Below are 17,508 nucleotides of genomic sequence, written 5' to 3' on the forward strand. Positions count from 1 at the left end.
ACATGTACATGTACATCTTCATTAAATAGATGCATTTCCCTCCCTCATTTATACCAAAGTTTCCCATAATTATACTTCAATAATTTTATTTTTCAAAATTTTAAAGAATTAGCTATATGTCTACTTTAACGAATATAATTCACTTCAAAATTTCATGATTGAAATTCTTGAGAAATCCGAAAGAATAAATATCAAAGCGAATTTCAAATTGATATTCATAATGAAATCGAATTATGAGAATCTAAAAAGTTAACTTTATATGAAAATTTCTGTTTATTTAGATTAGTGCTTCACCAGTGCCATCCTTAAAGGAATTTTTCTTCTTGCAGGCGAATTTCTTGATTAAGCAAGCGACGACGACAATAATAATCAATGAGACAATGCCGATGACGACATAGATAATAATCATTATTACTGTGAGACCTGTAGTTTCGTCTCTCTCTTCATAGTTTAAGATATCGCCACCTGTGTTTGAGATCCTGAAAGCGTTATATTTGTTATATAGTCTTGTATCACGAATAACATATGGAGATTTTGTAGATCCACCAACTTCAAACGTGATACTTGATTTCTTGTCCTGATTGTTAACATAAACAGAGACAAAGTTCTCATATTGATCCTTCTTCTCTGCCAATTTATTTCCATTAGCATCATAGTATGTTGAGACCTTATTATCTTCAACTTTGATATTTCCATCATTAGTTACAGCGAAAACACAGTATTGTGCTTGTTTTCCTCCATCAAGCTTGTAACTTATTGAACCGAACATTGTAATTATTTCTTTGCACTTCATTTCAGTCGAATTCTTTGCAATTAAGAACTTTATATTGTCATTTCCCTTAATTCTGAAATAAGAATCATCAACAAATGATCATGCAACGATATCATGATTTACATTATAAGGAACTTTATGTTGATATGTGCCGGAGAATGCATCAATAGAATAATTCTCGTATTTAAGAATAAACATGTAAGATCTTGCTGAAACAACTAAGGCATATGAGCCATTAACATTGATATCGTACATACCATACTTGAAGTCTTTGATTTCAGGTAAAACGAGATATCCCCTGAGTACAGTTTCAAAATCTATAATATAATATCTATCTAAATAAGTTTCTTTCTTTCCCTTATTGATACCAAAACTATTGAAACTAATATTCTCGGTTATGTAGTCAATCATGAATGTTGTATAAGTTAATTCAAGGTCAGTGTTCTTCTTCAATTCACGATATGAAGTTCCATCGAGGATATAGTTATCATATGCATAAATCTTGCCACTAAGTTTATCGTTGTTTCCATAAACAACAGATTTCGTTTCATGGGAATTTGCGAAAACAATGCATATATGTTTTGACTTGTAATCATATGCATTGAAGGATATAGGTACACTTTCATTCTCATATTTGTTGAGAATAAAATCTAATGTAGTGCAATAACCCTTTTTGAGGCGAATTAAAGAATAATCTAAGACATTATTATCTGATTCAATAACTAATGTTTCTGGATTGTAGTAAATGCGTTTAAGTGTCTGTTTATTGACAGTGAACTTTTCTGGTGTTGGGAAAATAACAATAGAATCGTAGTTTTCAACAGAAGAGAATGTTAACTCAAGTTTAGCCTGAACTTGATCTGAAAATGATCCAGGAGTTTCAATTACTTTGGAAAGTGCATGAGAAGTCAATAAGAAACCAAGCATTGTATGGAATAACTTCGCAGTAACTTTTTCAATTTTTTCAGAACATTTGGATCATCATTCAATCTCAACCGCTCTCTCAATTTTCAGTATTGAAAACCATGTAAGATTTGGCAATTCAAATCATGAAAATTAGTCACCAATGATGATTTTAGAGTTAGATTAGAGAAGTGGAACATTATTGGGAAGAATCTAATTGATTTTGGGAAATTCGAAATTTAAAATTTGTTTTCAGAATTATTTCCTAATATTTTCTCAACCAATGCATTATGCCAGACTCATCCATATAGAATTCGAAGATTAATTAATTTAATTTTATTGTTTGAAATTTTCATATTGCGTGCAAGCAGGAATCAAAATAGTATTTGTAATTACATTAATTACTATATTGATTTTATATCGTATTCATATAAATATCAGAATAATTTGCAATTAGATATTAAGATCATAGTAGTTGCAATGTTTTCCAGACAATTTGTGATTGGAATTGCTTTGTTGGATTATGAGGATTTCAACATTTTTGATCCTGATATGCCATTGCTTCTTAAGGGATGAAGCACTATGGGAGATGACGAACTACTGTTCTCCAAAGGAGTTTGAGATGTACCTCAGAATATGAGAGCTGAAGTTAGACAATGTGAAGATTTCTTAGTCATCAATATTAATGATTGTTCATTTGAATATATGTCAATTATTATTATTTACTTCAATGCAAAATCGGATATAGATAAACATTGATCAAAATAAAATTCATAAAATTTAATGTCTGATAAAAGCATTTTTTTAAATAAATACAGCGAGCTTAGAAGTCTCTATAAATACTATATTGACTCATACACAGCATTGTATCAGCTAAAAACAGAAAATGAAGAAGAATTAAGCTCGATTTACAAAATGATCAAAACAAATTTGATTGATTCAAAGAATTATCTCCCAAAATATATCATAAAAGATATAGTTGGCATCATTCCGTTCAATAACCGCTATATAAAGTCATATTTGACTCTTATGAAATTCATCACTGATGAATATAATGTGAATGATGTAAGCAAAATTCCCATCATTTTTAACTTCGTTTTTTATAAAGAATATGGTGTTAAATTAGACAAATCTGCTGATTTTGAAAAAATGAATTTTATAAATTCAGACATCCATTCAGAAAATACTATTTACAGAGCAATTATGAATAACGACCTGAAAGCATTCATCTTATTCACAGAAAGAGAAGGATTTGATAAAGATAAAAAACTTGATAGCAAATTATATCCAGAAAACCGAGACAGATTACATTTATATTCTAATAAAGGATATTCATTACTTGAATTATGCTGTTATCACGGTGCAGTTGATTGTTTCAAGTTCTTAAGATCGAAATTTAACTCAGAAATAACTCAAAAGTGTCTAGAATTTTCATTTTTAAGCGGAAATCCAGAGATAATGAGTGAATGTTTGAAATATCAGAAACCATATGATGATTGCATGAGATATGCCATTATTTCACATAACATTGATTTTGTTACATTCTTGATGAATGAGTATAATATAAGTATCAATTTATTTGATTGTGGATTCTATAATAATCTTGAATCATTTTTAGTATATTTTGATCAAACAAATGATGTTAATAAATGTTTTGTTAATTCGGTAATGTTCGATATTGCTATTTGTGAGTATTTCTTTTCACTTGGTGCAGATATCAATGCAAAAATTGGAAATAAAACTACCGCTCTTCATATTGCAGCAAGGAATAACAGTAGAGAATTAGCCGAATATCTTATTTTGCATGGTGCAAATATCAATGAAAAAGATATATGTAATCATACCGCTCTTCATATTGCAGCCGAAAATAATAGCAAAGAAACGGCCGAAATTCTTATTTTGCATGGTGCAAATATCAATGAAAAAGATAAAAATGGAAAAACCTCTCTTCATATTGCATTAGAAAATAATAGCAAAGAAACAGCTAAACTTTTTATTTCATATGGTGCAAACATCAATGAAAAAGATAAAAATGGAATAATTGCTCTTCATTGAACAGCACAATATAATACCAAAGAAACAGCTGAACTTCTTCTTTCACATGGTGCAAATATCAATGAACAAGATAAATTTGGAGAGACTGCTCTTCATTTTGCAACAAAGCATGATAATAAAGAAATAATCGCCATTCTTACTTTATATGGTGCAAATATCAACATCAAAGATGATGCAGGAAAAACTGCCATCCATTTTGCAGCAAAGAATAATAGTAAAAAAGCGGCAGAATTTCTTATTTCATATGGTGCGAATATCAATGAAAAAGACATTTATGGAAAAACTGCTCTTCATTATGCATTGGAATGGGAAAGCAAAGAAATCACAGAACTTCTTATTTCACATGGTGCAAACATCAATGAAAAAGATGCAAATGATTATTCTACTTTATTTTATGCAGTAGATATTCAATCCGAAGAATCAGTCAAACTTCTTCTTTCGCATGGTGTAAATATCAATGAAAAAGATAATGCTGGGAAAACTGCTCTTCATCATGCAACAGAACGTGATAATAGAAAAATAACCAAACTTCTTATTTCATATGGTGCAAATATCAACATCAAAGATAATGCAGGAAAAACCGCTCTTCATTTTGCAACACAACATGATAATATAGAAATAATCACCATTCTTACTTTATATGGTGCAAATATCAACATCAAAGATGATGCAGGAAAAACTGCCATCCATTTTGCAGTAGATTATAATAGTAAAAAAGCAGCAGAATTTCTTATTTCATATGGTGCGAATATCAATGAAAAAGACATTTATGGAAAAACCGCTCTTCATTATGCACTGCAATATAAAAGCAAAGAAATCACAGAACTTCTTATTTCATATGGTACGAATCTCAATGAAAAAGCTCTTCACCTTACAGCAGTTAAGAAACAGTCAAATTTCTTATTTTATATTATGCAGTCATCAATAATAAGATTTTTAACGTTGCATAAATAAACTGTAATAACATAATTCTCTTAACTTTTTACGGCTCGAAAAAGTATCAAGCAACTATTCAAAAATTTAATTACTCATTTTACATAGTCATTTTGAATTACTTATACTAATGTATGAAAATATACTATTTCATTTAATTCATATGAATGATTAATATAATTATTAAGGTTGTTATAATATATACACTTTTACTAACATATAAAATATGATGACATATTACCATAAACCAAGGTAATATGATGAAGTCAGAAGAAGAGATGCATGTGTTTTCAAATCATTCTTCATTTGTTTCTTGATGATGTCGACTCCAACGAAGTTTGTCTCGATGATGTCGTCGCAAATGTACGATGCTTTGTGGAATATTGGCGATCCACAGAATACGTTGTGCTTATAACTCAATCCAACAATAACGTTCGTTCCTCTTTCGAAAGAAGGATAGAATTTAGAGAAATCTCGAGAACCGCAGTAATAGACAACTCGAACTTTTGTGCTCATGAACGAAGAAGATCCGATGAACTTTGTACCGGAACAAATTCTAAGAACACTTGGAACACTTGTCCCAATGAATGATGAATTTCCGAAATATATAACATTCTCTGGAACTTTATTAATGTTGAAACAGTTCTTGAACGCGAAGTTTCCAATTCTCTTCACAGAACTTGGAATTTTGAAAACGAGTTTACTGCAGTCTGTGAACGCATAATCAGAGATATTAACAATATTATTATTTATGGTGACTGACTCTAGATTGTTACAACCATAGAATGTTCCAGTCGGGATTGTGTAATATTCTTTCGTTGCTGACATTAATCTTTTTGAGTATTTGAAGTTGGTTGCTGAGGTAATTGGAGTATTCGATATTTGCTTTATATAAACTTTCTTGAGTTTGCTGCAATTTTTAAATACATAAGATGAAAGTGATACTTTGCAATCAAGATAAAAGTTATCGATCAATTTGTTTGCAAATGTAGAACTTTCTATAAAAGATATTGTTGTTCCTGAAGCAATCGTAATAGATTTTAGTTTGTATGGTGAAAATGCAGTTGAAACGATTTTGCTGATCTTCATTCCTGTTGGAATGCTTACTATTGTAATTGACGGTGCTCCACCAAAACAAGCAGAACTTATCTGGGTATAAGAATCAGGTACTGAATAATTAGTTAATGATGTGCATCCTGAAAAGGCCGTAGAACTCAAAGATGACATTTTAGACTTTGCCTGATATTTTACATACTTCAAAGATTGGCATCCTTTAAATGCATTATCTCGGATTGTTGTACAATTTGCAGGAATAACTACTGTTGTTAATTTTTTACAATTTGAGAATATATTCTTCCCAAATACTTTGAGTGCACAGAACTTGCCGAATGTGAATGTTGTCAACGATGTACAATCTGAAAATATTGAATCAGCATCCAAATTGACACGTGCATAGTCAGGGAATGTAATGATTGCAAGCTTTGTACAACCTGCAAAAGCATTTTGTTTAACTGTTTTCAATGATGTTGGAAGATCAACTCTTACAAGTGCTGTGCAAGAATAGAACGTTCCATCTTCAATCGTCTCTAGTTTGCATCCGCTTTGGAATGTCAAATTCTGAAGTTTTGTACATCTCCAAAATGCATTTGATCCGATGACAATAATGTAATTATAAATAAATGCAGATACTTTTCCTGCCGGGCAACAAACGAGTCTCTGCTTATTATATGTGTAAACAATTCCATCCCTACTTGTATAATGTGTGTTTGCAGAAGGAACGTATATACTGACTAGGCTTGAACAATATGCAAATGCAGATGGATCAAATGTTGAAACAGTTGATGGAATTGTAATTGTTGGTAATGATGTGCATGATTTGAAGACACCACCACCAAGTGTTGGTAAATTTGTTCCAGCTGCAAATGTAACAGATTTCAAACTTTTACAATATTGGAACGAATTTACTCCAAGAAATGTCAGTGTTTTCGGGAATGATATTGAAGTTAATGCTGTGTTATCAAAGGATAAATCTTCAATAGTGCTTAAAACCGATCCGGCTGGAATAGAGAATGTTGCCAACACTGAAGCATATTGGAAACATCTATCTTTTAATGATTTAACTTTTTTAGGTAATACGATACTTTTCAATTTTGAGCATCCAGCAAAAGCTTGACCTCCAATTGAAACAAGATTGCAATCTGCATTAAAACTTACTTTTTCCAGATAGCTATTATAATAAAAAGAAACACCTCCTATATTTTCAAGATTTTTGCCAAAGTTGATTTCTCTCAACTCGCAATACATCATGCAATAATCTTGAATATTTTTTGGTCCATTTCCTAGAGTAGTAATTTTACGAACTTTAGCATATGAAAATGAATCTCCAGCTATTACAGATACTGATGCTGGAAGAGTTATAGATAGAAAGGTTGTTCCATAGAAGCAAGCCCAGCCCAATGTTGTTACCTTGCTATTTAAACTTATGGTTTTTAAGTTTGTGCAATACGTTATTAATTGATTCAATAACTAATGTTTCTGGATTGTAGTAAATAGGTTTAATAATGTTGTTGTTGATAGTAAACTTATCAGGGGTTGGGAAAATAACAAAAGTATCGTAATTTTCAACAGATGTGAAAGTTAACTCGAGTTTTGACTGAACTAGATCTGAATATGATCCTGGATCTGCTACTACTTTGGATATAGCATGATATGCTAATAAGAAGCTGAGCATTGTCTAAAATGATCTTAGATCCAATCACTTATTTTTTTTTTTATGGATCTAAAAAAATTGGATCACCCTCTCAAAATGAACTGCTTTCTCAATTTTAGATTGCGGATCCAAAATGAAGGTATCGTATGACAATTAAATGTTTGATCCAATATTATAAGGCAAATTAATTTTTTTTTTTTTGAAACAATCAAATTGAAAATGTGGTTACGGATATCGTTGACATTCGATTTCATTGGATCATATTGTTTCATGTCATTCCATCAAAATTTATTTAAAAACCATAGAATATACTTGATTTCTTTGCGACAAAAAATTATTTATTGAGCAAATCTTACAATGCGTCGCATTTGATGAAGATCATATATCTCACATAATTGTAAAGCATTTTTGTTTATTCTTCAAAAGTTTTTGAATACATATGACTCCAGGAATTTGTTTCGAAACAGTTATTCTCAATTATGTGCTATCGATTACGATAACTTTTCGGATCCTGCATAATCCAAAATTAAATATTAGTTAAATTTGAATAAGGATTCATTTGCATCATGAAACTCATTAGATTATGCTTTTCGATATAGTAAATTTCTCAGTAACTCTACATTTTAAATAGCTTATTCATCAATTGGGTTAAATTCGGAATTTTTTTATAACATTTCCTGTTTATCACAAATTAATTGAGATTCTATTGTATTAAGTTTAAGAATTCTCTCAAGTGATTCTTTTGATGGCTGAACTATTGTTTATTCTCTATATTCCATCAGCTTTTCGTTTTTATTGGATAATTTTTTAATAATTTTTTGTTTTTATCTATCCACAAAGCGCACGAAATGTCCGCCGAAATGCAAGATAATAGTTACTATACAAAGATTCTTCTTGAAAAAGGTAGCGATTATTCAATGATTGACTCTAATGGAAACAGTTGTTTGATGTTAGCATGCGCTGCAGGAAATGCAGAGAATGTTAAAATGATTATAACAGCTTGTGAAGATATTAATAGAAAGAATAAAAAAAGGTCAAACAGCACTTTGTTTTGCAGCTAAAAATAACCGAACCGATGCCGCAATTGAGTTGCTTGGAAGAGGAGCCAAAATCGGAAACTCTATGAAATATACAAAAAAGAATGAAATGTCTGCCCTTATAAACATATATATATCAATCAAAGAAACTGAATGTTATTCATTTACCTTATTGTTAATTTTATAAATAAATGTTCTGTAATATTACAATTCTCTTTATATCTGATGATCTCAAACTTAAACTATACTATGTTTATAACTCACAGAATTTAGATAAAATAAATCTTAATTATAAATGCCGATTATACTTAATTGAAGGTTCGTTGAAAATGCTCTTTTTGAAATTCATTAATTATATTTTTCATCCAAAAATGTTTTTATTTGAAAGAATATGGTCGAAAGAGCACCGTTCTAACTGTCTTATTTAAAAAAGTCATTTTACCAAATCATAGCCAATATAAAGATTTGATGATAAAACTCATGTTTGACTCAGTGCCATGCAACTTATCAAAGGGATTCATTAACTTAACAATGCATACAATCACAATTTTGTTTAATATTAAGAGAATAATTGTCCAAGATTTTAACAATTGCAATATTGTAGAATATATAATGTGTTTATAAACTAGAAAGAAATAGAAAATCAATCTAAAAGCCACTTTTTGGATCATATCACAAAATCTGAAATCTTTTCAATAATTGAAAGAAAATACAAATTATCGGTATCGTCTCTCTCAATTTCAATGTTCAAATATAAACTAAAATCCTTTAATATATAATATTTTTCTGATTTTCTCTAAAATGGAGAAATTTTTTGACCCAATTGAAATTTCTTACTAATCTCTATATTATTTTGTTTTGTTTGTAACTTTACATAACTTAGATCTTAATCTTACATTATACCACATTAAACCTTCACCGGTATGTTTCTCAAGTTCTTGAATCTGATCCCAGCCATGTGGGAAGGTATTTAGATGAATAGCAACAATATCATCTGCAGATTGGGGTTTTCTGAAGCATGAAGGTGAATAGTTTTCTATATTGTTGCACTCTGGTATTGAATTCATTTTTATAGGTACTTGAACATCTAATGTATGTCCAACCATATGAGGAATGTTGCAAGACCCAGGAGTTTCTCCTATATGCCAAATAAACTCATTAAATTCTACGTCATCTGCCCAAATGACCTTTTCAATTATCCATTGGACTCCAAATTCAGTAAACTTGAATGCTGCTTTTCTGGAAAGAATCATTCCACTTCCACCTTGAATGAATGGGTTTGGATGACCAACACAGCCTCCTAAAACAATAGTATCTCTGTCTGTATCATATTTTGAATTTAATAAATTTACAAGTTTTCTTAGCCGTGTGATACTAACGGAAACATCATCATTGGATATCCACAGCCATTTATATGATGTATTATAATAAAAATAATAAGCAGCTGATTGTTTTTAAGCTGCTCTTTCACTATTTTTATCTGTTTTGATCATATACTGTTCTACTATTCCTGAATGATTATATGAAATATTTGGATTACCTTCAATGATATAGCTATATCCAAAATCATATAGATGTAGGAATTGTAACCAATTTGTAAACTGGAACTTTCTTCTGTGAACGCTTGACATGATATTACCTGTTACAAGACCAAAGAATATTCCATTATTCGGACTTGCTGATGTATTGACGCCGATATATACTTCAAAGAAGGGTACTTCATTCGTGTTCAAAAGTTTGACTGAGAGAATTACTGTAGGAACTATAAGAAGGATCTCCAAAAAAGAAGAGATCGAGAAACCTGAAACACAAGGCATTACTGATGAACCAACTCTGAATTCAATTTCATTCAAATTTTTGATTGAGAGCGCATATTCAAATAACAATTTTGCGTTATTACGCAATTAGTTTCCCTATTGGTTGATTGTTAAAAGAAACAGATTCCGATAATTTGCAAAATTGAATAGAAAAGTGAATTTAGATAAATTAGTGGATATCGTAACAAGGATGAGTATAAACGAATTATAAGTCTTATGAATTGAATATATTCAGAAAAATAGCTGGCGGATCATCTTGGTTTTTGACATTTGAATGAGAATCATCGATATTTTTGAATATAAGCGGTTTAAAGGAAAAGAGTTTGAGAAGATTAACCGATTTCTAAAGATAAAATAAAGCCTTGATTTTTGGCTAATGATTTTGTCATTGTCCAATATCAACATTTTTATCACGTGTATAATGTTACTAGAAACTGTTCCTATAGTGTGCAAATCGAACTTTCATTTTTTGAATCATAATTTTTCGGTTGGAATCCATGTATTATCATATATGACATCATTTTATACTATGTTTCAATTGTGGCGTTTGTCAAGCAATTAAAGAACATCATTCACCATAAAATATTTCGTATTTTTAATGCAAATTGTTCAAATTTAAATCAAGCTTACGTATATTTTTTGTATTTTAATTTGAATAATATATGGTTAGAAATACACTTTGATTAAATTAATATGAAACCAAATTAGATGAAATCTGGGATTTTTTTTTAATAGCCTTGTTTCTATTGCAATTTCTATTGCTGATACTACTTCCAAAAACGAAATTGAGAGTATGATATGTGACCGTTTATTTGGGAGAAATCAAACAAATTTTTTATGGAGAATAATGATAATCTTAAGACAAAAAGCTTATAAATGAAAACATTATTCTTAAGCAAGAGATAGAAAAGCTAAAATCTCAGCTAAACGAAGCATTGCTTGTTGCAAATCAAATTGACAAAATATTTCGAGAAAACATTCAGTTAATAAATCAAATCAGGAATTACGAAGCAATAAATGACGATTTGCAAAGGCGTTTAAGGATAATATTGCAAAAAAATAAAGATAATTCACCATGTTTACAAGAAAATGATTCGAAAGCAGGTAGATCATGTCAATCAACAAATACCGAATATCCTTATATTGATGAAAAAGAATTAGATCAAAAAATTTCAAATTTATCAAATCAAAATCAGTTTTATAGTACTCAAATCGCTAAACTTCAGCGTGATTTAAATATTGTTGTTTCATATTCATTAAATATTGTTGTTTCATTGAGATTACGTAAAGTCTCTCTATCGTTTTTCTGCCTCAATATTGAGTGAATCTCTATCAAAAATTTGAATGCGAGACTATATATGAAGGAAAAGGAGTTTAAATATTTCTGAGATGCCTTCACATTTCATGACTAAAGTTTCCTTTTCGTGGTCTCTGAACAATCATAATTATAAAATTTGAGAATATAAAATAAGATAGGAATCCTAAGAAAAAAAAATGTTAGTAATAATATAAAAATTTATTTATTTAAATGAGACCTTCACCCAGTACCTGTCTTATTAGTATTCTTTCTTCTGTCGATGACAAATTTCTTGACGAGGAAGATGGCAACGGCAATAACAATTAATATGCCGACACCAATAGCAACCCAGATTAGAACAACATATGTCAAGCTGTGATCATTTTCATCTCTATCTTCACTGTTTAAGCTGCCTGTACTTGTTTCTGATATCGCGAAAATATGATATTTGTTATATGTTTTTGTATTACGAATTACATAAGGAGTAACTGTTGAGCCACCAACTTCAAACTTGACACTTGAACTTGACTTAGTATTGTCAATATGAACAATAGCAATGTTATCATAAGAATATTTGTTCTCTTTCAAATTGTTTCCATTTTCATCAAAGTATGTTGCGACCTTACTATCTTCAACTTTGATCTTTCCATCATATGTTGCAGCGTAAACACAGAATTGTTCTCCTTTCTTTCCTTTGACCTTGTAGTCCATTTTGCCAAGAATTGTAATATATTCTGTGCACTTCATTTCTTCTGGATGCTTAACAAACATGAACTTAAAGTTTGTTTGTCCCTTAATTCTGATGTATGAATTATTGGCAAATGACCAGGCAACGCTTCGTTCAAGGTCTGAATGCTTTTCCTCGTGGTTTTGATTTCCGGAGAATGCTTGAATTGTGTATGTATCATATTGAAGCATGATCATGTAAGATTTTGCTGGAACATATAAGACATATGAGTCATTAAGTTTTACATCATACATACCGTACTTGAAGTCTTTGATTTCAGGGAGAATGACAGTTCCCTTTAACATTGTTTCGAAATTTGGAATATGATATCTATCTGAAGTTGTTGCATTCTTTTCTTTATTGATACCAAAATAGTTGTATTCATTTGATTCTGTTGTGAAGTCAATCATTAAGGTTGTGTATGTTAATTCAAGATTTGTATTCTTATTCCATTCATGATATGAAGATCCATTGAGGATATAGTTATCGTATGCATAAATCTTGCCATTAAGTTGATCGTTGTTGCCATAAACAACAGACTTTGTTTCATGAGCATTTGCGAAAACAAAGCATAAGTGTTTTGACTTGTAATCATATGCATTGATAGATAAAGATACAGTATCATTCTCATACTTGTTGAGAATAAAATCTAATGTGGTGCAATAACCCTTTTTAAGGAGAATTACGGAATAATCTAAGACATTGTTCTCGGATTCAATAACTAATGTTTCTGGATTGTAGTAAACACGCTTGAGAGCCTGATTGTTGATAGAAAACTTTTCTGGTGTTGGGAAAATAACAATTGAATCGTAGTTTTCAACAGGAGTGAATGTTAACTCGAGTTTTGACTCAACCTGATCTGAGAAAGATCCAGGAGCTCCTATCACTTTGGACATAGCATGAGAAGTCAATAAGAAACTGAACATTTAACAAAATGAACATCGACCTGTCCTCTCAATTTTTTCAGAACAATAAGTAATTCAAATTCAACCGCCCTCTCAAATTTAAATTCAAACAAGATTCAGAATCCGGGTATCGTATTACATTTCAAGATAAATGAATGAACTATTAGTGTATAAAGATAGGGAATATATATACGAAACATTATTGTGAAGCAAATTGATGTTTTTACGGAAAAATTCAAAATCAAAATCATGGTTGCAGGAATTGCTTATGATCTTTGCGTTGCGATCCTATTGTTTCATGAAAGTATTTCTGATTTTTTGTGGAAATTGTACATCGCTATATATGATCGTTTTGAAAAAAAAAATATTTTCTCAACAGACAAAACTAGACGTTGTTATTGAAGCATGAACCAAATCCTGAAATATTAGACTCTCTTCTGATATCATTATAATTTGGATTTCAAATCTCAGAGAATTCAGAGCTTAAAGCTAATTCTTATTCCATATTAATAGAACATGAGGAATAACGCTGCGTAAATTAACATATAATTTTATTAATAAATATTAGCATTAATGTCCTATAATATGCATAATTTTAAAGCTTTTATAATGTCTCCTCAAAAAATATCATCCGATATTTCATGTTCTCACAAATTTGTTAGTTTCGGGGCGGTTTCCCTCAATTGCTTTCAATTTCCAGTTATCGCTAACGATAACTTTTTTCCGATAACTTCATTGATTTTTACGATAAACATTAGTATGAGCTCATAGTTATAATGGAACTATATTATAAATTATAGAATTGTCTTTCGAAATCAGCATTATGGTTATTTTTTTATATAAGATAATGAAATAATATTGATTATTTAATATTTAGTGAATGATGCAATAAGGATTTATATTGAGTTGTATGTCGATATTAGCGTAATTATCATGATCATATCTACATTTGTAGTTTCACTAAATTGATAATATTGCCAAATCATTTTTTAAATTATCAAGTATAAATGCCAATAGGATTAATTTTTAATAATGATAAAAATCTAAGATAAATATTAGAAAAGATATATGTAATAAGAAGAAAAATATTTGTACACAACAATCTAATGCTTCGTAAGAATTATATTGAAGAATTTAATTTAAATTTAATCTTTATCCGTTTCTTGATATCACACAACATCTCGTTGATAACACTTCAAATATTCGATGTCGCGAGAAAACGTTTACGTTATTTAATGTTAGTTAATTTATATGTGTTTACTAGCATATAAAATATGATAAATGTTAGAAAAGATTCCAACAAACCAAGGCAAAATTACCAAATGAAAAGAAGAAATGTAAGTGTTTTCATTTCGCTCTTCATTCGTTTCTTGATAATGTCAACAACGATGCTAGTCTTGATAGTATATATTGTGATGATATTTTGATCTTAATATGACGTTCGTATCCTCATACGAAATAAGGATAGAGCTATAAGAAATCTCAAAGAACAATAGAAGTAGATAACTAAAAATTTATTGATACAGAAGATACCATGTTTTATTGCTTGGTTGATATTATTAAAATAATTAAAATAAAAATCAACTTTAGTTTTTCTCTATAAAAAAATATATAAATATATATAAAAAACATTATTGTAAAGATTTCTTTGCTTCAAGAGCTTTTCTATTTGCTTTCATCTTATCAATTCTCTGTTTTCTCTTATTCATCTTTGTCATGAAGATTGGTTCAATTGCCTGACCAGCGACTGTTTTCATGTCAGGTTGAATCAATTTCTGGAAACCTGTTACAGAGTTGAATTCAGGACCAATTGGATAAGACAACTGTGCAGCCAACTGCTTTGCATTTGTGTATCCTCTTGGTACTTCTGTGATTGCGTATTTGTTAGACGCTGTATCATTTTCTTCATTCAAAATGACACCGTCCAAATTCGCGTCTTTTCTTTCTTTGATGGCTTTTTCGATGATTGATTTTCTTTCTTTCTCCAAGTTCTCTCTTCTCTTCTTCGCCTTCTCTGATTCAACAGCTCCTAATCCTGTCCAGCTTCCCCAGCCAGCGATGTGTAATTCGTCCATTGAAGCAACATCTTTCGATGCTTCTTTCGCTGCTTGTTCTTCTTTCTCGCGTTTGAACTCATCTTCGTATCCGAGCATTTTCGCAAGTTCTTCTTCTTGTCCTTCCTTTGCGAAATCAACTGATGTGTTCATTGATTCGAGTTCTTCTTTCGTTGGCTGTTGGAAATTGGCGTTTATTGTCTTCTTCTGTTTCTTGTTGTGTCTCGACCATGGATTTGCTTTTGGAACTTTTGTTTGTGGTTTTTCTTCTTCTTTTTCTTCATCTTTCTTTGGTTCTTCTGTGACTTCTTCCTTCTGAACTTGTTTTTCTTCTGTTTTTTCTTGTTTTTCTGCTGGTTGTGATTTTTCTTCTGTCACTTTTTGTTCGTTATCTTTCTTGTCACCTTTTTTACGTAATTGTTGGACAGGTTTCGAAGCGACGTTGATGATACCTGATGAAGGTGTTGTATCGAAGTCTTTGATGGCTTTTTCGAGGTCTTCCATCGCGTTTTCTTTCTTTTGGGCGGCTTCTTTCATAAATGACATGTCAAGGAGTGGTTTGAGGTTGGAATCCTTGGCGGCTTGCTGTATAACCTCTTCATCTTCCTCTTCTTCGTCTCCGGCGGCTTCTGCTTTGAGGGCAATTTTGCGGGTTAATTCTTCTCCGAGTTTCAGCTGGTCTTCGTAGCTTTGACGGACATCTGCTGATGCTGCCTTAAGACCACGTGCTAAAACACGACGAACCCATTGAGATGTGTTCTTATGACGTAATGTAACTCTTTCTTTGGCACGATCTGCTTCAATTTTGGCTATTTTGGCCTGGAATGCCTCTGGATCAACTTCTGCAAGTTCTTCAAGAGGAATATCGGCCATTTCACGCTTATGTAATCTTCTGAAAGCTTTTGATTTGATTTTCTTCCAGCGACGGGCTTTCATTTCGTTGTAAAACTGGAGTCTTCTAAGATGTGCTAGTTGTTCAACACGCTCGCGGATTTCTTTGTCTGATAATTTGGACATTGCTTCGTCTTCAAGTGCGAGTTGGCTTTCACGTGTTAATTTCTGTTCTGTAAGGATGTTGTTGACTGTACTTGCAAGTTCTGACTTGACTGGTTGAAATTCTTGAACTTTCTTTTTCTCTGATTCGCCAAATGTGATAGTTCTTTGTTTATCAACTTCAGAGGCGACTATACCCCATGCATCGACATCTGATTTGACTTGCTCAAAAGCAGCCTTACGATTTGCTTTATTCTGGGCGACGAGAGAAGTCTCTTGGAGAGGTGCAACAGGATTCTGCGCCATCTTCTTGAGGTCACCAAAGTTGTTGACATCATTAAGATCTGAAAGCAGATCATTTACTGATACATTCTCATTCGACATTTCACTAAAAGATTTTACAAATTCAACCAGGACAAAATAGTTTTCAGGAATAGCAAATAGCCGTATTTATCTATAAAAATCAAAAATACTTCAACAAATCTCACTTATCTCTAATATTTCTTCAAAATCTTATCCAAATTTACTCGAAAATAAAATTAAACACATCGTAATGACAATACAAACATTACAAATGATCAATTGACATAAAATATAGAAGATTCTATTACATATTGTTTTAAGGTTAAAAATAAACGTCAAGTTAAAATCTAAAGTACTTCAATTCCTAATATGAAAGGATTGTTATCACAAATATATTCTTTACATGTATGCTACATTCTCTTACTCTAACATATTATGAAATAATTGAGCGTGTCAAGATAATTGAGAAAAGATTTAGATCAAAAATGAGTCTAATGTGGGCAACTATACGTAAATCTATATATTTTATTCTGTTTGTGAAGTTTATTTGGCAGACTATTTTTGTAATCTCTTGGTTGTTGAGATAGAAACGTAATTAGAGATGATTTTATGATTTATGATGTTTTTGAGATAAGAATAATGTTTAAATTATATAGTAGATAGTAATGATTATATTCATCGAGCTCGAGAAGAAAATAATTTTTTCAAAAAAAATTCAAAAAATCTTTATCAATGTGAAAAATACAAATTTGATAAGGGAAAATGAAAAATGAAAAAATTTTGGAAAAATAGATGCACATTATAATGGATAATGAAACGAATTGAATCATAATTTCTTCATAAATATTGCAATATTAGTAAAGATTTTATGATGAAAAAATTTAACTTGTTTTAAGGGTTTTATTATTAAGCTTTTTTCTTAGTATTAACAAAGTATAATGAATTTAGTGTAAATTCAAAGTATTAAAAAAATTAATATTTTTTGTAGATATACGAAAGGCT

The 17,508-nt window shown here is 30.6% G+C and overlaps 8 protein-coding genes across 8 annotated transcripts; 1 reads left to right on the plus strand and 7 right to left on the minus strand.

The window, feature by feature from the left end:
* Positions 1-87: 87 nt before the first annotated feature.
* On the minus strand, positions 88-1,718 carry TVAGG3_0576980 (uncharacterized protein; the record flags this gene model as incomplete). The annotated part of the gene is made up of 1 exon (XM_001582124.1): positions 872-1,699. The coding sequence occupies one exon, from the start codon at positions 1,697-1,699 to the stop codon at positions 872-874; it is 828 nt and encodes a 275-aa protein (XP_001582174.1).
* Positions 1,719-2,458: 740 nt separating this feature from the next.
* TVAGG3_0576990 (protein ubiquitination) lies at positions 2,459-3,730 on the plus strand (the record flags this gene model as incomplete). Its single annotated transcript, XM_001582123.1, has 1 exon — positions 2,459-3,730. One exon carries the CDS (start codon positions 2,459-2,461, stop codon positions 3,728-3,730), a length of 1,272 nt encoding a protein of 423 aa, XP_001582173.1.
* Positions 3,731-4,900: 1,170 nt separating this feature from the next.
* On the minus strand, positions 4,901-6,970 carry TVAGG3_0577000 (leucine-rich repeats (6 copies)-containing protein; the record flags this gene model as incomplete). Its single annotated transcript, XM_001582122.1, has 1 exon — positions 4,901-6,970. One exon carries the CDS (start codon positions 6,968-6,970, stop codon positions 4,901-4,903), a length of 2,070 nt encoding a protein of 689 aa, XP_001582172.1.
* A 163-nt stretch (positions 6,971-7,133) lies between these two features.
* Positions 7,134-7,394, minus strand: TVAGG3_0577010 (uncharacterized protein; the record flags this gene model as incomplete). Its single annotated transcript, XM_001582121.1, has 1 exon — positions 7,134-7,394. One exon carries the CDS (start codon positions 7,392-7,394, stop codon positions 7,134-7,136), a length of 261 nt encoding a protein of 86 aa, XP_001582171.1.
* A 1,864-nt stretch (positions 7,395-9,258) lies between these two features.
* Positions 9,259-9,663, minus strand: TVAGG3_0577020 (uncharacterized protein; the record flags this gene model as incomplete). Its single annotated transcript, XM_001582120.1, has 1 exon — positions 9,259-9,663. One exon carries the CDS (start codon positions 9,661-9,663, stop codon positions 9,259-9,261), a length of 405 nt encoding a protein of 134 aa, XP_001582170.1.
* A 201-nt stretch (positions 9,664-9,864) lies between these two features.
* On the minus strand, positions 9,865-10,227 carry TVAGG3_0577030 (uncharacterized protein; the record flags this gene model as incomplete). The annotated part of the gene is made up of 1 exon (XM_001582119.1): positions 9,865-10,227. One exon carries the CDS (start codon positions 10,225-10,227, stop codon positions 9,865-9,867), a length of 363 nt encoding a protein of 120 aa, XP_001582169.1.
* A 1,537-nt stretch (positions 10,228-11,764) lies between these two features.
* Positions 11,765-13,177, minus strand: TVAGG3_0577040 (uncharacterized protein; the record flags this gene model as incomplete). The annotated part of the gene is made up of 1 exon (XM_001582118.1): positions 11,765-13,177. The coding sequence occupies one exon, from the start codon at positions 13,175-13,177 to the stop codon at positions 11,765-11,767; it is 1,413 nt and encodes a 470-aa protein (XP_001582168.1).
* A 1,511-nt stretch (positions 13,178-14,688) lies between these two features.
* TVAGG3_0577050 (maturation of SSU-rRNA) lies at positions 14,689-16,610 on the minus strand (the record flags this gene model as incomplete). Its single annotated transcript, XM_001582117.1, has 1 exon — positions 14,788-16,587. One exon carries the CDS (start codon positions 16,585-16,587, stop codon positions 14,788-14,790), a length of 1,800 nt encoding a protein of 599 aa, XP_001582167.1.
* Positions 16,611-17,508: the final 898 nt, after the last annotated feature.

Source organism: Trichomonas vaginalis, chromosome II, assembly GCF_026262505.1.
Source record: "Trichomonas vaginalis G3 chromosome II, whole genome shotgun sequence".
Classification (NCBI taxonomy): domain Eukaryota; phylum Parabasalia; order Trichomonadida; family Trichomonadidae; genus Trichomonas; species Trichomonas vaginalis.